This window comes from Taudactylus pleione, unplaced genomic scaffold, assembly GCF_031769625.1.
Source record: "Taudactylus pleione unplaced genomic scaffold, aTauple2 ptg000005l, whole genome shotgun sequence".
Lineage (NCBI taxonomy): Eukaryota > Metazoa > Chordata > Amphibia > Anura > Myobatrachidae > Taudactylus > Taudactylus pleione.
This window is the reverse complement of record NW_028284408.1, coordinates 18,849,586-18,870,960: the sequence shown is the minus strand read 5'-3', so window position 1 is coordinate 18,870,960 and position 21,375 is coordinate 18,849,586. Positions and strand designations below refer to the sequence as shown.

Genomic DNA, 21,375 nt, shown 5'->3' with positions numbered 1-21,375 from the left:
AAAAAAAGTTTAACCTTCCAGGTTTCGAACCCGGAACCGGGTTGTACAGACGTCTGCAATGTAGAAGTTTGATTTCTTACCTCTACGCTACAGACGCCTGAGTACTTCATCGTATGGTACTGTAGATGTCACAAAGTACTGTAGAGGACAGATGCAATTCTTACTAGGAGAGACTTGTGAGCAAGGGGTTAGGTGATCCGTCTTGCTTACACTTCTCTCCTTATGTTCGAGACCTTGATAATTTATTTTTTAAAGTTCACTATAGTACTGTAGTTGAGTATTGTTATCCAACCCTTACAAAACTCAATATATTATACTGTATGTACTGTAGATGTGCCCAGCTACAGTACTGTAGTTTGTTGCTCCATACGGTATGCCATATACCGCATTGCTAGTTGCGCGCTACACTGTGGCGTATTGAGTCTCATAGCACTGCGCATGCCCAGTTGTCTGTATTATAGTAAGTACAATACTGTCGACCCTGTCCCGGACTTAAGGTAGACATTGAAGTGATTCCATGACTCTAGGAACTACAGTACAGTAGATGCAATAGTCTAGGGGGCTAATGCCTAGCCCTACTGCATCTACCATTTTCTTGTGCCGCTGGTTCGAGACCTTTAAAATATATACTGTATACGGTAATTTTATTTTGTTTTAAATCTTCACTAATAGATTATCCAGAAATTCTGGTATTTCTATGCCACAGTACTTTATGACAAAAAAGTGTAACCTTGACTGTGTAATAATAATAAAAAATAAAGTGTAACCTTTCAAGTTTCGAACCCGCAAAAGGGTTGTACAAGCGACGTAATGTATTGGTTTGATTATTTACCATTACACTACAGCCGCCTGCAATACCAAGGTTGCACCTGGCTTGAGTGTGTCCTACAATACTGTACGTCATCGTATCTCAGGCGCATGCCCAGATCTACGGTATACCCATGTAGCGCTTTTTTTTTAAGTCTTCGATACTTTTGTTCAGTATTGTTATCCAACCCTTGCTAAACTCAGTACATTTTATATATTAGGGGGTAAATTTACTAAGATGGGAGTTCTATTAAGAAGTGATGTTGCCCATAGCAACCAATCAGATTCCAGGTATTATCGTCTAGAAGGTGCTACTGTAGATAAATGAGAAGTAGAATCTGATTGGTTGCTATGGGCAACATACAGTACAGTAACTTCTTAAATAGAACTCCCATCTTAGTAAATTTACCCCTACATGTTTAACTTTTTCCCCCCAATTTTTTTTCTTCCGCCTCCAAAATGAAAGTGAATTTTTGGTGTGTTCTGACTGTTTTTTTTTTTTTAAAAAGTTACGCAGTTTACAGTACCTTTAGGGGACTGTCTTAAGGCTGCACGTTGAAGGCTTCCCACAACGTTGCACCCCAATTCACCAATTTTTTCCGCCTGCTATTCATACAGTAGGCGAAACTTTTTCACATACTGTCTTACTGTACATTGCATTGACTTCCAGCCTACGGTAGGCGGAAAAGCTTTCAAATTGAATACAGCAATAATTTTACGCCTGGCGAAATGACGTAATCAGCACATTCATTGCGGCACACTAGTTGTCCTAGCAGACGAGGGATGGTGTCATTGACAATGGTCACTATTCGTAGCATTTTTCAGGACACTAGGGCAGAGCTGACTGCTTACAGTAAATGGATTAACAAAGCATCCTTTATTATGGTAATGAGAGGCTCTTGCTTGCTTTGGGGGAAGGGACCTGATGCACTGTGTATGACTCTCGGCCCACTGGGCATGCGCCAGAAATCCCATCGCAACCCTCCTACTGGGCATGCGCCCACCAGAGATGGAAATTCAACAGCATACCAACTGCAGTAATACAGCCAACCAACTGCGCATGCTCAGTGATGATCTTCCATACGCCATGGCATAGCAGTACATGGCGTATGGCTTGGCACCACAGATCCCATTGTACAGGTACCCCCTCCATTTCTAATCCATCGCAGATGGCTAACAGCCACCATAGCACCAACCGTGTAATAGAGAGAGCTCTCTCTCATACAGATCCCACTACTACCATACTTAGTGTGCAAGGTTGGAAGAGCATCACCATTGTCATAAGTTTGCGATGCAACGCTATTTTGCGCTTCAAACGCACAGTCAGCTTTGAACACAGAGAGCTCTCTCACAGTCAGAAACCACTCTCAGACACAGTCCAAGAGACGTCGCTATAGTGTGTAAGGCCGAGACTGCATCTGTGTTGTCGCATGTTTGCGTTTTGCGTTTTAGGTGCACAGTTTGAAATACAGAGCCCTCTCTTGGTGCTACAGATCCCATTGTAACCCCTCCACTGGGCATGCGCATGAAATCCCATTGCAACCCCTCGAAGCAGACAGCCACCACAGCGCAGACATTGACGAAAGTTTTGCACTATTAAACACACAATCAGTTTGTAATGTCTTACTTTGAAGCAGCCTTTTAAACAACAACACTACAGTATTACAGTACAACACTACTAAAGTAGTTTCACTATAGTGTCCAGAGCAGACAGTGCCAATAAAACAAATATACAGTATACGGTACGGTATATTCTTTTCCAGGGATCGAACCCGGGACCATAATTCTACCAAAGTGATCACCTAACCACTAGCCCACACGACAGCTACAGTGAACCACACAGAGCGGCCTCATCGTTGTGCACTCCTCCTGCTGCTGTTTTTAATTGAAAAAAAAAATTGTCATACTGTAATTCATCCCATCTCAGTGAAAGCTGTGCGTGCATCTCATTAATCTACAGTATCGGTTATACCGTGACAACAACTCGGGCAACTTCTCTACTGTTCAGTTACTGCACCGTAACGTATGTACAATACTGTATGTGCAGTGATTTGCATCCTGTTATAAGATCTTACTGTACGGTACAGTACTGTACTGTATGTACATTATGTGACATTAAAAATACAGTATTGGTTGTGCGAACATGCAAATGCTGTGAATGTGACATGCATCCAATTTACTGTAAGTTTAACAGTATGGCATTCAGTACAAGGCATTCAGTACAAATTACAACAGTGGAGCACTCGCCACCCAGCGGTTAAGCACTGTATTACATGCAATTACAAAAGTGTAGCACTCGCCACCCAGCAGTTAAGCACTGTACTACATGCCGTAGCATATCCTTCGTTGAAGAATACCACGGTATGCCACAAGTCCATGGCGCGACTCAGAGGCCTGCACGCCACGCCACAAGTCCATGGCGCGACTCACGCCATGCCATGAGTAACAAAATAGCTGGGCAGATCTGTATGACCACGACTGATTTTATAAAAACCCAAATGGCCCTTGGCAGAAATAAGGTTCCCCACCCCTGGTGTAGAAGAAGCATGGCTAGCGATTGCAGCAGGTGGTGTGTACAGTGGTGTGCCAGAAGGCTCTGATTTTATATATCCTGTCCAATAAAAAGAGTACCCAATATGTGCACAAATTATCAGTGCCTACATTGGGGTCTTTCAGTCCGTAGTGACAGCCCCTGATTGTGGAGCTAATCTTATTACTGTAAATAGCACATAAAATGAGAAACTATTAAACAATAGTCTGCAGAAATGCACATAAATACACCACTTACCTTATATTTAAGTACGTCAACATTTGCAAATGTGCTAATGTTTCAGGAATTATTTTGATACAATTGTGATATAGGTTGAGTGCTTCCAGGGACACAAAATGACACACTTCCACCGGCACGTCAGCTAGCCTATTCTTGGAGAAATCTGTGTGGAAACAAACATAAAAACACATTGTTATTGGGAAAATATGCCCCATTAATAATATGTAGGATTTCTTTTCACTTTGTGTTTGTACAAATCTTCAGTACAGCTTATTAGCATGTAGTAAGTCATGCAGCACACAAAGCCCCACATCCCCATAACTATAACGCTATATGGCAGCCATACTGTTTACTGTTATAGCGCTTTTATGGGCTGATACAGAGGAGCATGCGGATCTTGGGAGTGGGGGGCGCCTCTTAGCTCCAGGTGATAATGAAGCTTTTACTTCGTTTTTGGGGAGAATTTTGCTCTACAGTATTTCTATAAATGAAATTATAATCATGTTCAGTAAACACACACAACAGTCTCCTGATTGCAGTGCCCTGAGGCCTAGCAACACTGTGCTCAGCAGCATAATGTCCTTGAAAACTATTATGACTCCGTTCAGACATGACCAGAACAAATTGTAACTGATTTGAAATACCAATCTTAAAACTGAATAAAGTAAGTATAAGAACAGATACTGAACACTGTATAGCACAAGCCCTGGTGGCTCAAGGAATAGGGGTCACTACAAATTAAATCACCCCCCCCCCTCCCCTCCACAATATGGCAACACCAATTGGCTGAAAAGTGCGGTGGTTGATTGACTGCACAGACCAATAATAAGTCAAAAGCAGAGAGCTGACATTTTCCTATTGGACTACAAAGCTGTGTGCACAGTACAGGAGAAAACTTATCCGGGGTCCCCACAAATCTTAATCCAGCTTTGCTTTTAATAGACTGGTTTATAGATCTAGATCGATACACTCCTGCAATGTCTGCCAAAGTGCCTGTCATTATCCATAGCATTTGTGTGCAGTTTAGTGATTTGTAATACACAGAGGGCCTGATTCAGCAGCAATCACAAGTGCAGCTACTTACGCAGATCAAGCGATTGTTACCATTGCTGATTTGTATAAGCCACACTGCGCACGTGTTGCCATCGCATTGCAATTACGTACACACAGAGGAATCCATGGCAGAGTGAGCGACAGGAAGTGAGCTTTTGGGGCTGGTAACGTGGGAGTGGCCGGAAAAACGATGTCCGTTAGAACACCGTTGCTTGGGTGTGCATAAATTAGCCAGTGCGATTGCATTGAGAGTCCACTACGTGCGAGGAGACTTGCAGTGTCTGCGGCAGGTCAGACCTAGTGTAAATGCTGCGTTAGTGGTTGATGTGTATCAATAGTTTACACAGAAGAGTAACAGTGAACGGATGTGAGAAAGCAGCAGTGGGCGCCTTTATGTCGGCGGTGCTTCGGTAAGCATTAGCATTATTTCGCAGCTGCGTTCCATGCGAATTTGCAGCTGTGATGGCAGTAACAATCACTGTTGAATCAGGCCCAGAGTCGTGTTCAGGTTTATGACATCTTGGCTGTGGCATTTCTCTGTTGAATGACTGATTTGTATATATCATTCGGTGTTAGATTCTACATATATAATGTTTTCTATGCTCTGTAAAATTATATTTACATAATAAATGTAAATATAATTTTACAGAGCATAGAAAACTATTGCTAGTGTGAAGTTGAAAGGTATAGACAGGAACCTATTAAGAACATATAATACTGAACTATAGGACATAGAAGTTGTAGAGTGAGGCTGAAACCAGTACTGCAATCTATTTACTAAGCAGTGTTAGGAAAGTGAAACGTGATAAGAAAGTGATAAGGTGTCAGCCAATCAGCTCCTAACTGCCATCTCACAGGCTGTGTTTTAAAAATGACAGTTAGGAGCTGATTGGCTGGAACCTTATCACTTTTCACTCTGTCTCCTAACACTGCTTAGTAAATAGACCCCTTATGGTGCGTACACACTGGGCGATTAAAGTGGACGACTGAACGATATCGTTATCGTTCAGTCGTCCACTTTATCGTCCATTTTTAACATCAAAAAGATTAACGATAATGATGACGTGCTTTCCCGCGGGTCGTTCGTCATTATCGTTCATCAAGTAAACATGCAGGCCAACCTGACGATGTCGTCAGGTTGCTGCATGTTTGGGAATGGGAGAGAAAGCCCGGCGCTGAACGATATCATGACCACATTCAAGTGGGATGTGGATTGAAAGATCTACAGTAAAAAGGTAGACAGTGTCTAGATAGACAACAGATGTTAGACAGTCAATAGGTTGACAGGGACAAAAGGTTGACATGTAAGAAGGTCAACAGGTACAGATGGTCGACAGGGTCAAAAGGTTCTGAAAAAGTACAAAAAAATGGTCAACATGTTTTTTTTTTCTAACCTTAATCTTCACCCTAACCCTTATCCTCCCCTTGTGCCTAACACTCCCACCTGGTGCCTAACCCTACCCATCGGAGTAGGTGCCTGACCCTAACCGTGCCTTCGTGTGCCTAACCGTAACACTCCGGTAAGTGCCTAACCCTCCCTCCTGGTGCCTAACCCTAACCCCCTGGTAAGTGCCTAAACCTAAACCTAACCCTAACTCTAAAAAAACAAAACAACATTTTTGTGTGTACCTTTTTCATGTTGATCTTTTGACCATGTCGACCATTTTTACCGGTCGACCTTTTGTCCCTGTCGATTTATTGACTGTCTAACATCTGTTGTTTATCTAGACATTGTCTACCTTTTTACTGTAGGACTTTAGACCGGATCCCATTCAGGTGACCAGTTCAAAATCAGAAAAGCTTATAAATGGATTTCAGCAGCACAAATAGCAAGTAATGGACATTTTTATTGTAAAGAATGTTCAATTTTATTTAAGACATTTACTAAATAGCACCCCCTCTATTTGCTGTACTGGCAGGGTGGCATTTACATATACACAGGAACTCTACAAATCAGCTTCAGCTCTGTGTATAGGCTCTCATCATAAAAGGGGAAACATACAGTGGCTGATCTGCTGTGTGGTATTTCCTATCCTGCAGAAACTGATGAGCTGTGCTGTAAGTGACCCTGCCCTGGTATAGAGAAGAGTATAATTGGGGTGATATGGGAGTGTCTACTACCTCAGTATTATTATTGGGAAAGACAAGTTTCACAAACCTCTTAGGCCGGGATGTACTGCAACCTTACTAATCACATATGTACTAACATATGCGATTAGTTTTGCAAAGGACAGCTCTTGCGATAAGAGCTGCCCTTTGCAAAGCAGCCGACGCCAGGTAACGGGGTCTCCGTGGATCCCCGCCCCCTCCGAGCCCCGGGAGCTTCCTGCTGGTCATCTGTGCAGGAAGCCCCGGGTTCCTCCTCCTCCCTGCACCAGGAAGATGATTAGGAGGAGGAGGTGGAGGACCCAGGAGGAGCGCGGGCCGGCGACCATGGAGAGCAGGTAAGTGGTGGGCAGTACTGCGCGATGGCGGGGCGGCGAGGCAGCTGCGAAAAAAGCCCATAGGCTTCTATAGGCGTTACCCTCTGCACCGATAATAGTGCGGCCGGGGCACAGTACATATGGAAATGCGGTAAAAACCCCGTTTGGGATTTTTACAGCATTTTACCTTTAGTACATCCCGGCCTTAAAGTGGAAACAGAAAGATAACCGAGGTTCGGATAGAACAGAGGGCACATAAACCCCTAGGCAGGGATGCGTGGGGTTAATAAAGTTACAGGAGGTAGGGGAGTGTTAGTGTTTTATGGTCAGATTGACATTAGGTTAGGATTGGTGGAGTGTTGTGTAAGGGGTGTGGTTAATAGGAGTGTGGGTAGGTCAGCAATGTAATACTGCCTCTATGAAATCTGATCTGCAAGCTGGACAGTCACAAGGTTGTAATACTCTGGTCTTTGTTTTTGGTATTTTTCCCCCTTTTTCTTCTCATACATGTCTTTCCTGCCTTCATCTTTATCTCTTATTCTGATCTATTCTTTCCTGCTTTGCTGTTTCTTTATCCTATCCATTCCTCTCTACAGTATACCTTGCCCCTGGCACGCCCGTTTTTTCTCCCTGGATGATGCTGCAGATCTAGGTTTCATAGTCCCCCTCCCCCCCTTCCCTCCTCGCTGTGTGAGCTATAACTGCTTGATCTATCTTTAGATGAGCTATTACTGCATGAGCTATCTCTGTGTGAGCTATAACTGCCTGATCTATCTTTAGATGAGCTATCACTGCATGGGCTATCTCTGTGTGAGCTATGTTTATGTGAGCTATTACAGCCCTGTACCCCTCACAGCACAGCAAGGCATGCTTGCTGCCATGGGTTTCCCATTGCCTTCAATTGTAATATAGTTCCAGCTGGTCGCGCTGGTGCTGCCGCACTGGATTCTGGGTCTATTGCCGGACAGTTGGTGGCAGTGGGGGTGCCCTGACACCCCTACGGTCTCCGCAGTCTGGGGGTGTGGGGGTAAGACTTAGCACCTCGGCTGCACCTGCGCCATACGTCACACGGGCTCAGCAGTTAAAAAAAAAAATAAATGTGTGTGGCCTCTCCCTCCTCCTTTTCTTTTATACAAAGTAAAAACTATTAGCAGTGCATGCATATTCAGTAATAACAGGCTGAATTATACGCACAGTGTAAGGGAGCTATTAAGTTGGTCCTTTCCGGCATTAGGTATATGGTTATGAATGTGGTAAGTTATGTATCGATAAGCCAACAGTTTAATATAGTAAAAAATGACTGTAGGGAGGCAGCTGTATTCATATCTGGTTGTGGGCAAAAAGCAGTTCTCCAGCGCTCATGTCAGCCGCAGCTCCTGGGCTAGGCTGTGGGAATATGGTAATGTACAGGGCTGGGAGGTTCCCTCGCTGCTCTGTGTCAGGAGACGGCGGTCTTATGCTCGCTTGTTGTTTGTGTTATTGTGAGGGCTCATTTCATACATAACCCATGACTACAAGGCCGTGGCGTATCTCGTTTCTCGGCCATATGCCGTTTCCTCAGAAGCTTACCAGCCCACCTCCGCACATCTTCTTATTTGGTCTATTCACAGCGGCTGGTCATTGTCAACAAACCAGTTTTTTATTCATCTAGTCATACAAAACAGTTTTATTAATCATTACTATTGGTAGAGCACTTATTTCATACATAAATGCAGTGCATTTTTTATACATGTTAAATGCGTTACAGCACATGTTATCATTATTACCAGTTATTATTATTACCAGTTAGTTATATAGCGCACACATATTCCGCAGCGCTTTACAGAGAATATTTAGCCATTCACATCAGTCCCTGCCCCAGTGGAGCTTACAATCTATGATCCCTACCACAGGCTCACACACATACACACTAGGGTTAATTTATGTTTGGAGCCAATTAACCTACCAGTATGTTTTTAGAGTGTGGGAGGAAACCGGAGTATCCGGAGGAAACCCACGCAAGCACAGGGAGAACATACAAACTCCACACATGTAGGGCCGTAAACCAGCATGTCAGAAACCACGGTGCCTTTGGCCCTTTGTTCTTCGGTTCTTCTGCATTGTTCCTTATTAGATTATTGCGTTAAGTTTTTGTCATATGACCGACATTTATTACAGCAAACATTCATGTTATAGTCATGCACATGGTTGACATTCGAAAATTATAAATCAGTACGCACAATGAAATTATATAAAACATTCATGTTCAGTCATGCACATAGATAAGAAAATAAGTGCGGCAGAGAAGTGTGGATAAGGAAAATATGTATCATGGAGTATTCATCAGTTAATCGCTCACAAATGTGTTCTTGCACACTATTACTAATATCACGCTATTACATACTTTCTATTTCATAACTGTACTAAATTACATTACATGGGTATCCCTAAGTTTCATAGAGTTTGGGAGTGTCTTGGGACCCTATGACCACGTAGGGACTTGAAGCGTGTGCCGCTCCCCCTCCCACCATGCACTCAAGTTGGAGTTAGCTTGTGAATGGTATCTTGGGCTCATAGTCTAAAATCAAGTATTAGGAGCCTATCATCTCCTATTCTGTTATTCTTCACTTGTTTACTCTCTTTCTCTGTTATAAAATGTTTGGACCACCCTTTTGGTCATAAGTGTGCATGCATAGGAACACCACGTGTCAGTGCGGCATTTTTCTTTTGCCCATATGATTTACCCTTATACTTTCTGTAGTTGAATTGTATTAATTCATGTACAGTAATTTATGATCTTTACATGTAGCCGGTGCTCGTGCATGCATAGGACCACTTCGTTCTGGGATAATTTTTCTTTTGTCCGTATAATTTTCCCTTATACTTTCGGTAGTTTATTGCATTTTATTCACGTAGGGTTTCCTGGCCCTTTCCCTATAGCTGGCGTCTGCGGTTGGTTTTTCTTACCCATGAGTGGGTGCTTTTCCATACCGTTTTAATTTGAGAGCTTTGTCTAATACATTGTGAAGTCATACATAAGGTACATTTATGCGATAACTGCTGGTGTGATTTCAATTATCCCCTCAGTGGTCCAGTTCCTCCTCAGACTCAGTATCTGGCCTTTGGGAATATTTGTTTTATACTTTACTTTTTGGTGTTGAAAATGTTTTATATGCCAGCCAAATATGGTTCATATGATTTAGGCGAGCTACACATTTTTGCATAGTAGTCTCATCCCTATTCCAATTGAGACCTATACATATATATTTATTTTATATACAGATACAGGTTCGAACCGAGTCCACCCCCACATGCAACGCTCTTCAAAATACACCATATCTTATACACGCACACCCCCCCACACTTTTTATTTTACAAATACATGTTCATAGGATTTAGGTGAGCTACACAGCTTACATTGCATCTGATCCCCATTCATATATACCTAATCGTATATTTTTATATATAAATCTTACATAGGGAAACAGGTTTGACCCGAGTCCACCACCCCCACATACAACGTTCTTCTAAGCACACCATATCTTATACACAGCCCTATGTAATAACGGGACACGCCCCTGGCTTGGGTTTCCCCGGGCTGTGGGTTGTGGTCTCCTAATGGCTTAGAGAAGCTCAGTCAGTGTTTATGTGGGTTTGTCTATATCGGGGAATACTACATCCCTGGATTCAGGAGCCATCGCTGTGTTGCTTGTGTCAGTGGGGGTGTTTTTGAGGTCCCTGCTGTCATAACAGTCGGGGGCTCTGTTTACAACAAGGGTTTGCATTGTTTGCTCCCCCAGCATCCGATATGTCGGCGTGCTGAGTCCACTAATTAAGCAGCAAGGTCTTTACACTGCTGCGCCTGCGCATACGGTTCATTGCCTAATGCAAAGGACCCTGAATTTCGATACTGCCCATGTTTTTCTTTTGTTTCAGACATCGATGTGGCTGGATCCCCTCCTACCACCACCCCAGGGATCGATATTGTCGCTTCTGTGGTTGCCAGGAATGGAGTCATCAGTGCAGATGATACCCTGTTCAATTCTCAAGCCGCCATGGAGAGTTTTTGCATGTCGGTCCTTGGCTCCTCAGTCCTATGATTGCCTATCAGACTTTGTGGCAGCATTGAGAGTCTTTCTGGCAGTCTCAGCTCGGCAGGAGATACAGGCTCTATGATGATGGAAGTCCTATGCCTATATTCATGTGGACTAATAATGTGTAATGTTTGTTGTGGACTTGAGTGCTCCGGCCAACTTGCCACCTTTCCGGTGGGGGTCTCGAGGGATTTTGCCCTATTTTTTGCCCTGCTTAGGACAACGTTTGGCTAATGCTATAGTTTAACTTCGTGTAAACAAATAACAAAAATATGAGAATGACATTACTAAGCAATATAAAAAGATCCAGCAGGTTTTTTGTAGGTTTTTACCTCGGGTCAAGTCCTCCTTCCCCCCCTTTCCCTCCCCCCCATCACCTCCCTCTGCAATATGTCATTATCACCATACTCATGTATGTTTCATGTATTGCAGGTGGTTTACAGGATTACAGCTCATTTTGTTTATCGGACACTTGTATATATTTTGGGCGGGTCAATCCCGCTTGGCTAGTATGGGTTGGGAGGCATTAGTGCCCTGTATATGGATGTCAGCGGAGGACTTTGGTTCTCCTTTGGTCTTGGCAATTCACTTGGGAGGGAATGATTTGTGCCGGCAGATGTCGCATTACTTGTGGCGCACTATTTGTCATGATTTGGGTGGGTTGCTTGGCTTTGGCCAGATGTCGTGATAATTTTGTCCGATATTGTGCTAGTCTTTGATGTAGGTGCATGGTTGGGGGGGGGTAGATTTGTGGAGCATCACCCTTTAATGGGGTACAAGATGCCTAGCAGGGACAAATTTCATTTATAGAGTGTTTTTTGTTCGGTGTGGGGAGGTTTTAGAGGGTAGGTTGTATGGTGGCGGGCATGTTCCATCATTGGGAACTTGCGTGGTGGGAAAGAACGGCAGTATCTATAAAGCGTCCACCTTGCTGCAGTATGAGCGGTACGCCCCCTTCTATGCATTGGTTAGGCTGATTTTACCCTACTGGGGTCAGAGACACCTCTCATCGGAGAGGGCTAAAATAGTGCATTGGGATGGGGCTGGATACCGTCTCACTTGCCAGAGAGGGATATCGGCCCTTGCAAGTTTTATATCACTATTACACTTGAATTGGGATTTGGCCCGTTCAGTGAGTGTTTTACATCCTTGCATAAGTCAAGTGTGGGGCGTCAGATTACTGGCCGTTCTTTCTTATGCCACCATACTCTGATTGTAAAATAAATAAAGCTGACCATATATTTTTGATCGCATATATACTTGGTCTGTCTCTTTATTTTATTTAAGCTTGGTTTAATAACTTTGTGGTTGCACGCATTATCTGCCGATAGGGAGTTTAAGATAACCGAGGTTCGGATAGAACAGAGGGCACATAAACCCCTGGGCAGGGATGCGTGGGGTTAATAAAGTTACAGGAGGTAGGGGAGTGTTAGTGTTTTATGGTCAGATTGACATTAGGTTAGGATTGGTGGAGTGTTGTGTAAGGGGTGTGGTTAATAGGAGTGTGGGTAGGTCAACAATGTAATACTGCCTCTATGAAATCTGATCTCCCACCCTCCCTCCCACTTTTTTCCTCTTGTGTCTTGTGTCGGCTTTATTTCAAGGGCGGGAAAGAACGGCAATATCTATAAAGCGTCCACCTTGCTGCAGTATGAGCGGTGCGCCCCCTTCAATGCACTGGTTAGGCTGATTTTACCCTACTGGGGTCAGAGACACCTCTCGTCGGAGAGGGCTAAAATAGTGCATTGGGATGGGGCTGGATACCGTCTCACTTGCCAGAGAGGGATATTGGCCCTTGCAAGTTTTATATCACTATTACACTTGAATTGGGATTTGGCCCGTTCAGTGAGTGTTTTACATCCTTGCATAAGTCAAGTGTGGGGCGTCAGATTACTGGCCGTTCTTTCTTATGCCACCCATACTCTGATTGTAAAATAAATAAAGCTGACCATATATTTTTGATCGCATATATACTTGGTCTGTCTCTTTATTTTATTTAAGCTTGGTTTAATAACTTTGTGGTTGCACGCATTATCTGCCGATAGGGAGTTTATAGCTAATCTGTGTTTTCCAGTACAAAGGAACTTAACCAGTCTAAAAATAATTGAGAATATAGGGCCTGATTTAATGACAAGTGATATGCTTGTTAACACGCTTTACTTTTCTTAAATGGTGCTCCAACCAATCAGCCCCTGTAATTTATCAAACACAGGACCTCATTCAGAGCCGCTCGCAAAATGCGAGCGCTCGTTCTGAATGAGGGCGGCCGCTTCTATGTTCAGAGCCGGCCTCCTGACTGCTCGCTAAGCTATGAGTGACCACCCACAGCTTTAGCGAGTGACCAGGTTGATGGTCGAGACCATCGCGACCATCGGGGCTTTGTGGTAGGGTCTCGTCTGCCGCAAGTCCCAGTGAGCTTTCGGTTCTATTAGAGCCGGAAGCTCACCACTGACATCACGTGTGATGTCAGTGGGGCCGCCCCCAAATGGCAGGCGTTCCGTCGGGAATGCCTCCGTTTGGCCAGCCACCCCGCCTACAAAACGGAGTGAGCTGTTGATCACCATCGACAGCCGCCCCTTTTGTAGTGAGCCCGGAGCGAGAGAATTTCTCTCTCGCTCCAGGGCATGCGCAGTGCAGCAGCTGCGCATGCGCAGGGCCTCAACATCGACCCGCTTGCGAGCGCATAGGCGTTTGCGAGCGGGTCTGAATGAGACCCACAGCCTGTAAAGTGACAGGATCTGATTGGTTGAAACACCATTTAAAATGAGTAACGAGTGATAACAAGCATATCACACGTTATTAAATCATGCCCACAGTTTCTCTTTTTCCTATTCAGTTTTGTCTTAGAACATAACCAGTACTGCCAAGGAACTGTTGTCTCAGTGGTGGTAATTTTAGCATATCTTGTGTTTATTTTATTATTTTTAATACAAAACAAAAGGATATTTTAAGAAGCCAAAAATTTACATGGCGTGCATGTGTTATATACAAATCTTCAAACTCTTATGGAGAACCATGGGGCCTATTCATCATTACTAAACTTTCCCTGGAGGTAATTAGGTTTAGAACTCGCATGGAGTTCTACCTAATTACCAGAGGAATTCATCATTCCTCCTCCCTATAACTATCTATTCCGAAAAGCTGTCATTTTTGCGATGACAGCTTTTCAGGAAATACATAGTTATCCCTGTCTACACTAACTTACCGCAGCTGGAAGCAGTGCTGCGCATGCGCTGTTAAATTCGTTAATCCAGCGCATGCGCAGCACTGCCTACACATGCGGTAAGATTGTGTCCCCTGCTCACCCCCCCCCCCTTCAGCACTTACCTGTCCGTTGCAGCAGCCTCCGGCTCCGTCCTGCTGGTCTGTCACATGGTCTCCCAGCACACCACAGTACAGATTAGGAAAAGAAAAAAAAAAAAAAGTTTTGTTTTTTTTCTAATCTTTATTGTGTTCTGCTGGGAGAACACAGGGCCTAATTCAGAGCCGCTCGTAAGCGGCCGCTCGCTCGCTCCGAGCGATGTTCGCACATCTGCGCATGCGTATGGGTCGTAATGCGCATGCGCCAACTAGTCATTTCGGTCGGAAATCGTGCGCTCACAAAACAGCGAGTGCCTGCTAATTTGAGTGACAGAATGAGGCGTTTGTGGGTGGTAACAGGGGAAGGTGCTTGAAAACGGGGAGTGGAGATCTGAACGCAGGCGTGCCAAACGGTCAAAACGGGCGTTTAATGGGTGTGCATAATTAACAAAGCCTCGTCATCGACCACATCACTTGGTTGTCTTTTAGCCTGAACTGCTCGCAGTGACTGCGGGAAGTAAAACCTACCACAAGTACTGCGAGCAGTTCAGACGCCTTTCGATGTACTCGATTAATCTAATAAATAGCGGAGATGACGTATGATGCGAACGGCCAGGGGGCGTCTTTACAAAATAGCGAGTGCATGTTTCGTTCGCTCGCTCAGACATAGAGGCGTCAACAGACCGCAAAGAGCGAGCGCTCAATTTAAATAGCCGGCCCCTTCTTCTGAACGACCGTTCACAAATAGCGTCCAGCTCTGAATCAGGCCCCCAGTGTCCAACCAGCCTCCGGAGCCAGAGGACGCACCAGACTGCCGGAGGAAGACGCCGGGGGACCTGTCCAGCTGGAAACAGGTAAGTTTCACCCCCTATTCGTCACCTCACAGTGGCGGATAGTACCTCCATCAAATTCCGAAATGATGAATACCATAATTTCCACATCTCCATACTAATGTATGGGGAGTGTGGAAATTAACGCAGGGGGACTTAGCACAGGAGATATCACTGATATTTGCATGTAGCCCACAAATACTGCACAGCTTTATTATTATGGTGCATACACACGGTCAGATTTGTCAGATGATCGATTGAACGATTTGAACGATTTTTGACTGCATTAAAATGAATGGAATCATCCAAGTCTGACTGCAAACACATCAGATGTCAGATATCGTTATCTGACCATCGGGAACGCGCATCGTTCAAATCGTTCATCTGACAGATATGTCAGATTTTCCTTCATACATGAACGATTTTTTAAATAGTTATCGTTCAGATCTGAAAAAAAATCTGACCGTGTGTATGCACCATTACTCTACAATTTAGATGTCAGTTTGGAAACACTCCTCCCAAATCTAAATCTCTCTGCACATTTTAAATCTGCCCCACCTGCAGTGCAGCATGGTTACACCAAGATGATCAGTTGAGAGAGATATCTCTCTCTCTATTCTCAAGACTGAATCAGGCCCCAAGTCTGCAAGTGTCACTATTGTTACTGAGGGGCTGATTCAGCAAGGAACGGATATGAGAATTTGCATGCACCCGGCCGATGTTTTCACACTGCACATGCATCGCACTGTGGCCCTCATTCAGAGTCGATCGCAAGAAGCGATCGCTCACTCTGAATGAGGGCGGGCACTTCTTGTTTTCAAGTGCTGCCTCCAGGTCGCAAGCTAAGCTGTGGGTTACCACCCACAGCTTAGCTTGCGATCAGGGTGATGGTCGCGATGGTCATCACCATCGCGACCATCGGGGCTTACGACCAGACCCTAAGGTTGGGTCTGGGCACTCGTAAGCCCCAGGGAACTTCCTGCTCTGTTTGAGCACGAAGTTCCCCACTGACATCATCAATGATGTCAGTGGGGCCGCCCCCAAACGGCAAGCGTTCCGACTGGAACGCCTCAGTTTGGCCGGGCACGCCCCTGGCCCGCCCAGCAAACGGGGCGAGCTGTCACTCAACATCGACAGCTCGCCCCGTCTGCTACGAGACCCCTAGCGACGGAGCGCCCGTCGCTAGCCGGCATGCTCACGACGGAGCCGGATAGTTATAGGGAGGAGGGAGGAGGAATGATGAATTCCTCCGGTAATCAGGTAGAACTCCATGCGAGTTCTAAACCTAATTACCTCCATCGATTTTTTTTTAGGTATGATGAATAGGCACCGCAGGCTACATGCATTGTGTTCGCAGACCCTTCCGATATTGAATGACAGGAAGTGCCGTTTGTGGGTGGTAATGGGGGGTGGTCGAGCGAATGCAGGCGTACCTGTGCGTTGGGATGCCGTTATAGGGGCGTGCATAATTAAGGCAGTGCAGCGGCATACACAGCCAGACAACTCAATGCACGCAGGAAGTGGCCAAAATCCTGCACGAGATTAGGTCAACCTCTATTGTGCGTATGGTTCCGATGGTTCTCGATGTTGCTGCTGTCTTGCTGACAGTCTTGCAGACTACTCAGGCTTTGAGTAAAGGGAAGTGGGCGGCATTGTGCAATGCTGGGCATCTGCATCTTATGCTGCGGTTGCCGTGCGTATGCATTGATTAGCATATATTCGCAGCGGCGGAGTGCGTGAGTGCGCACACTTGCATTCCTTGCTGAATCAGGCCCTGAGTCAATGAAGAGATTCAGGGCTAGGTGTGCAGATCAGTACTATGGCAGTTTGTGTAGCATAAATTGGATAATTTAACTCCATAAATGCCCTGAATAGTGGGCACACACAAATGCACCGATGCAGATTCAAGTTATCCTGATACTTATGCCTTATAGAGTATGGGTGGGGGATGGGACAATACCGGGTATATTTCTCTAGCAAAACAAATGGTTGAAAACATGGGCATTTGTAAGAGTATTTAACAAATGCTTGGTGTAAACTGGGCACACATACTGCTAACGCAGAGCCATACACATCCACCTCAGCATCTGGGTGGAATTTTTTTTGTGCAGTGTTTTTGGTGTAAGTTACACCTATTTTGCCACCAACTCTGCTTCAGTTTATTAGTCTGTGACCGAAAGTATGCCCTTACTATACTAAGGGGCTCTTACAGATAAAACTCAGGTTCTTCCCAGTAGGGAACTGGCATTAACGAATATAGCCCAGAGATATCTCCTGTATTCAGCTAAGTAACAGAAAATACTGCTGTCCCCATTACTCAACGGGTGCTGCGGTCTTCTGAAAGTCACTAACATTAGATGGGGTTACCTACTGTAGCCTATAGACTGCTTTTTCAAAGTTTGTTTTTTAAATAGAGGGCGTTTCAGATCCTTCAACATCAGGATAAACTTTGTTCCCTGGTGGACTTCGTATGCACAGAAGGTAAGCCGGGTATGAGACAAGCATTAAAGTGATAATGTAAGCAAGACAAAATACCTATTTAACCAATACAAAATTGGCAGCAGCTGAGCGATGCTCAGCTCACTGGTGATACTTGCTGGCAGCAGTAAGCAGAGACTTACCGCATCGCCAGTCTATCAGGGTTCCTTTCATGCTTGTGCCCATCCAGGGCCGTAACTAGGGGTGTGTGACCTGTACTGTTGCACAGGATAAAGGGCCATAGGGGCGGCACCGTCGCTGCACCACGTCACCTACATGTGGCATGCAGGATGTCTGGAACAACAGCCTGCAGAGCCGTTAAGAGTCCCTTGCGGAGCTGCCCGCAGAGCTCTATTTTCCAAAGCCGATGGCCTTGACCCCAAGACGTGACATCAAGGGTTAAGGGGGCAGGGCTGGCACAGGGCACACTGCACCCCTGTTACAGCACTGGACCCATCATTGCCAGGTCACTCTACAAGCACGGTCCAACATTAATTAGGTAGCAACTAATTATAACTCACCCCACCCTCTCCTCCCGTTACACATCGCTGGAAGATACAAATACAGGGAATACATTGTTTCTTGCAAAGAGCATGGTAAAAATCTTCAAGTGGCTGTTTGCATGAATTATGCACCCAGAAGAACATCGTAAATTAACTAAATCTTCTGCTTCAGACAAGGAATCTAATTCCCACTGTCTCTTTTTATCCAAGCCATAAATTTTATCTAAGCCATAAATGGTAAACTAACTGCAATAGAAATGTATTTGGACATAGCCCAATATTTTACAGTTTTCCCTTTACATACTATGAACTGTAATTAACAAAGGTCATGGGTCACCCCCAGCGTAATAGTCATCTATAAATTATAGTTGTGGCATGGAATCTTGACATGCAGTGTCCTCTAATCACACACAGGAATCTACCCACCTTGGCCTGGCTACTGAATAAAGTTACCAATACAGTTACCAACATCATCAAATCTTTTGCATGGACACTTTTGATGCTGAAGAGAAAGTATATTATGAATAAGCATCATCATTTTAGAAGTGATCTTATTTATTTATGACTTTAATTTACTAACTCCACATTTTGTTTAACTGACTCATGACAGCCTTTAAAATTGTGCTGCCACCCCTGTTTACTTCAGTTCTATAGCTAAGAAATGTGCAGTCCTACATCAACGAATCCTAATGGTTAGGAGTTGTGGTTTTACGCTGGGCTTCAGCACAGATTTTGTTTCCCACAGAAAGTTTCCCAAGCGGTGCCTGGAGAGCGTTTCCTGCACTTTACTGCATACTTTTACACTATGAGAAGCAGTATAACAGTCAGCAATGTGATGAGATGGACCCCTACTAAATACAGTTCTTCCTTATGTTATCATTTGAGAACAAGCCAAACATTGCATCATCATTTGTGCAATAAAAAGACACAAAGATATATTGCTGGCTCATAAATAAACTATTTTATCATTTACTATACATACACTATATTAATAATGCCAAGTGTTACGTTTGCTTAGCAAAAGACAAGCACAAAATCCCATAAAAATCATTAATTTGTCCCTAGTTATACTGAATGTTAGATCTACTTCTAATCACAGTAGATGTCTTGGTCACTGCAATATAACTTACAGGGTGGGCTGTACTAAAGGGAAAATGTGGGAAAAATCCGAAAACCACAGTTTTCGTAGTTTTGGCTGCAATTTCCATATTATCTACCACCATGTAGTTTTTCACATCTTATTTCTGATATCATTCTGAGTGCTGGGGGATACCCTTTGCTGTTTCTTGTATAGACTAACCCCTCCCTTTCATGCAACTGAGTGTTATTACTAAAGTGATTGAGCAGCTACCAATATGCATTGCAATTTCCATATGTACAAAGCTCTGGAATGCGTTACTTTCCAGAGCATGGACCCGGTGGGCAACGCCATCTATAGATGTGTTTTGTGGTGGTGACGGGGGAGTGGTTGGAGAAACGCAGACGTGCCTGTCTGTTTGAAGGCCATTTCCTGGGGGTGCATAAATTAGCCACTGCGACGGCATTAGCAGTTTGAGTACTCACTGCGAGCACTGAGAGTTGTAATTTCTGAGACAGGTCAGACCTGCTGTAATTCTGCGTGAGGGTCCGATGATACTCGATGTTGCCAATGTATACATAGGACTGCAATGTCTTACGGATGTGAGAAAGTGGTAGTGGGAAGGGCCGACTCTAGGGGTGTTCTACCAGTGCGGTCGAATAGGGGCGCCACCCATAGAGGGCCTACCCCTCCCCAACATCCCGAAGTGGCCTGCGGGTGGTCAAATCGGGAGGTTGGGGACTCCCACCGCAGCTGTGTGAGTGTGAATGCCCAGCCCCCCAGCCTGACGTTATTTGGAGGTGTGACATGCGGGCACGCCTCCAAATAACGTCACTTAGGGGGCATGGTCTTTGGAATTGAGGCCACGCCCCAATTTTGGCCGCGATTGCTGGGTGTAGAGTACCGGCCTGGCACAGGGTGCTCAGACCCCTGGAGCCGGCCCTGGTAGTGGGCGTCTCTATGCTGGCTGAGCAGCTGCAAACATTAGCTTATTTTTGCAGCAGAACTGCATGCATAATCACAGCTGCGATCGCAATAGCGATCCGTAATGAACCACTTTCTCCGGGGCTCGCTACAAAACGAGGCGGCTGTCGATGTTGATCGACAGCTCGCCCCGTTTTGTAGGCATTGGACAAACAGAGTCATTCCCGAAGGAATGCCTACCATTTGTGGGCGGCCCTACTGACATCATTCGTGATGTCAGTAGTGAACTTCCTGCTCTATTATTACCACAAGGGTCTCATCGCAAGCCCGATGGTCACGATAATCGCGACCATCGCCAGGCCGCTCGCAAAAGCTGTGGGTGACCTATGCGACCGGCCTGGAGGCGGATTTAAATGAAAAAAAATTGCCCTGATTCAGAGCGAGCACTCGCAAATAGCAAGTGCCTCTGAATCAGGCCCTAACCCTCCCCCCAAGGGGTGCCTAACCCCGCTATCTTACCTAAACCTAACCCCCCCCCCCGCGGCTAATACTAAGAGCGCCCCGGCTTAACTTCGTTCGGGCTGTCGTCCTCTTGGATTTCGGCGTCAGGATTAAGATAGGCGTCGGTATTTTGACACCTATCTTAAATCTCTTGTCGACTTCCAGGGTCAGGATTGAGACAGTCGGTCTCATAACTAATACTTTTCTCACTGGACTAGTTTTAATTTACCAGAACAATAAGTTGACTGCAGGAACAAAGTAACAGATCACCAGTAGTTCTATGGGAATCGGTATGTAATACCGGTCGGTCGCATGGCGGGCAGTTCGATTCTCGTCAGCTTCAGGCCGACAGTGGAACAGATTCCGGCAGCGGCAGCCCGACACCGCTGGAAATCCCGATCGTCCCCACCTAAGTATGAACTAACCTAACCTACCACCCTAACCCTCCCTTAGGGGTGCCTAACCCTAACCTCCCCCCTGGGGGTGCCTAACCCTAACCCTCCCTCCCCCTAGCCTAGCCCTAACCTCCCGGGGGGATGCCTAACCCTAAGTCACCCCCGGGAGCCCTAAACCTAACCCTCCCCCCCGCACGGCTGTCCGCTCGCGGCGCCCGGCATCCCTTCGATCGAGATGCC

The 21,375-nt window shown here is 45.2% G+C and overlaps 1 protein-coding gene across 5 annotated transcripts in view; it reads right to left on the bottom strand.

Annotated features, from left to right (window-relative positions):
- LRCH1 (leucine rich repeats and calponin homology domain containing 1) overlaps positions 1-21,375 on the bottom strand; it is a 285,816-nt gene that overhangs the window by 122,526 nt on the left and 141,915 nt on the right. For all 5 annotated transcript variants that reach the window (XM_088478036.1, XM_088478089.1, XM_088478158.1 and 2 more), the window contains exon 2: positions 3,596-3,740. In XM_088478036.1, the coding sequence (XP_088334162.1) occupies positions 3,596-3,740 (145 nt within the window). The remainder of the gene's footprint in view (positions 1-3,595; positions 3,741-21,375) is intronic.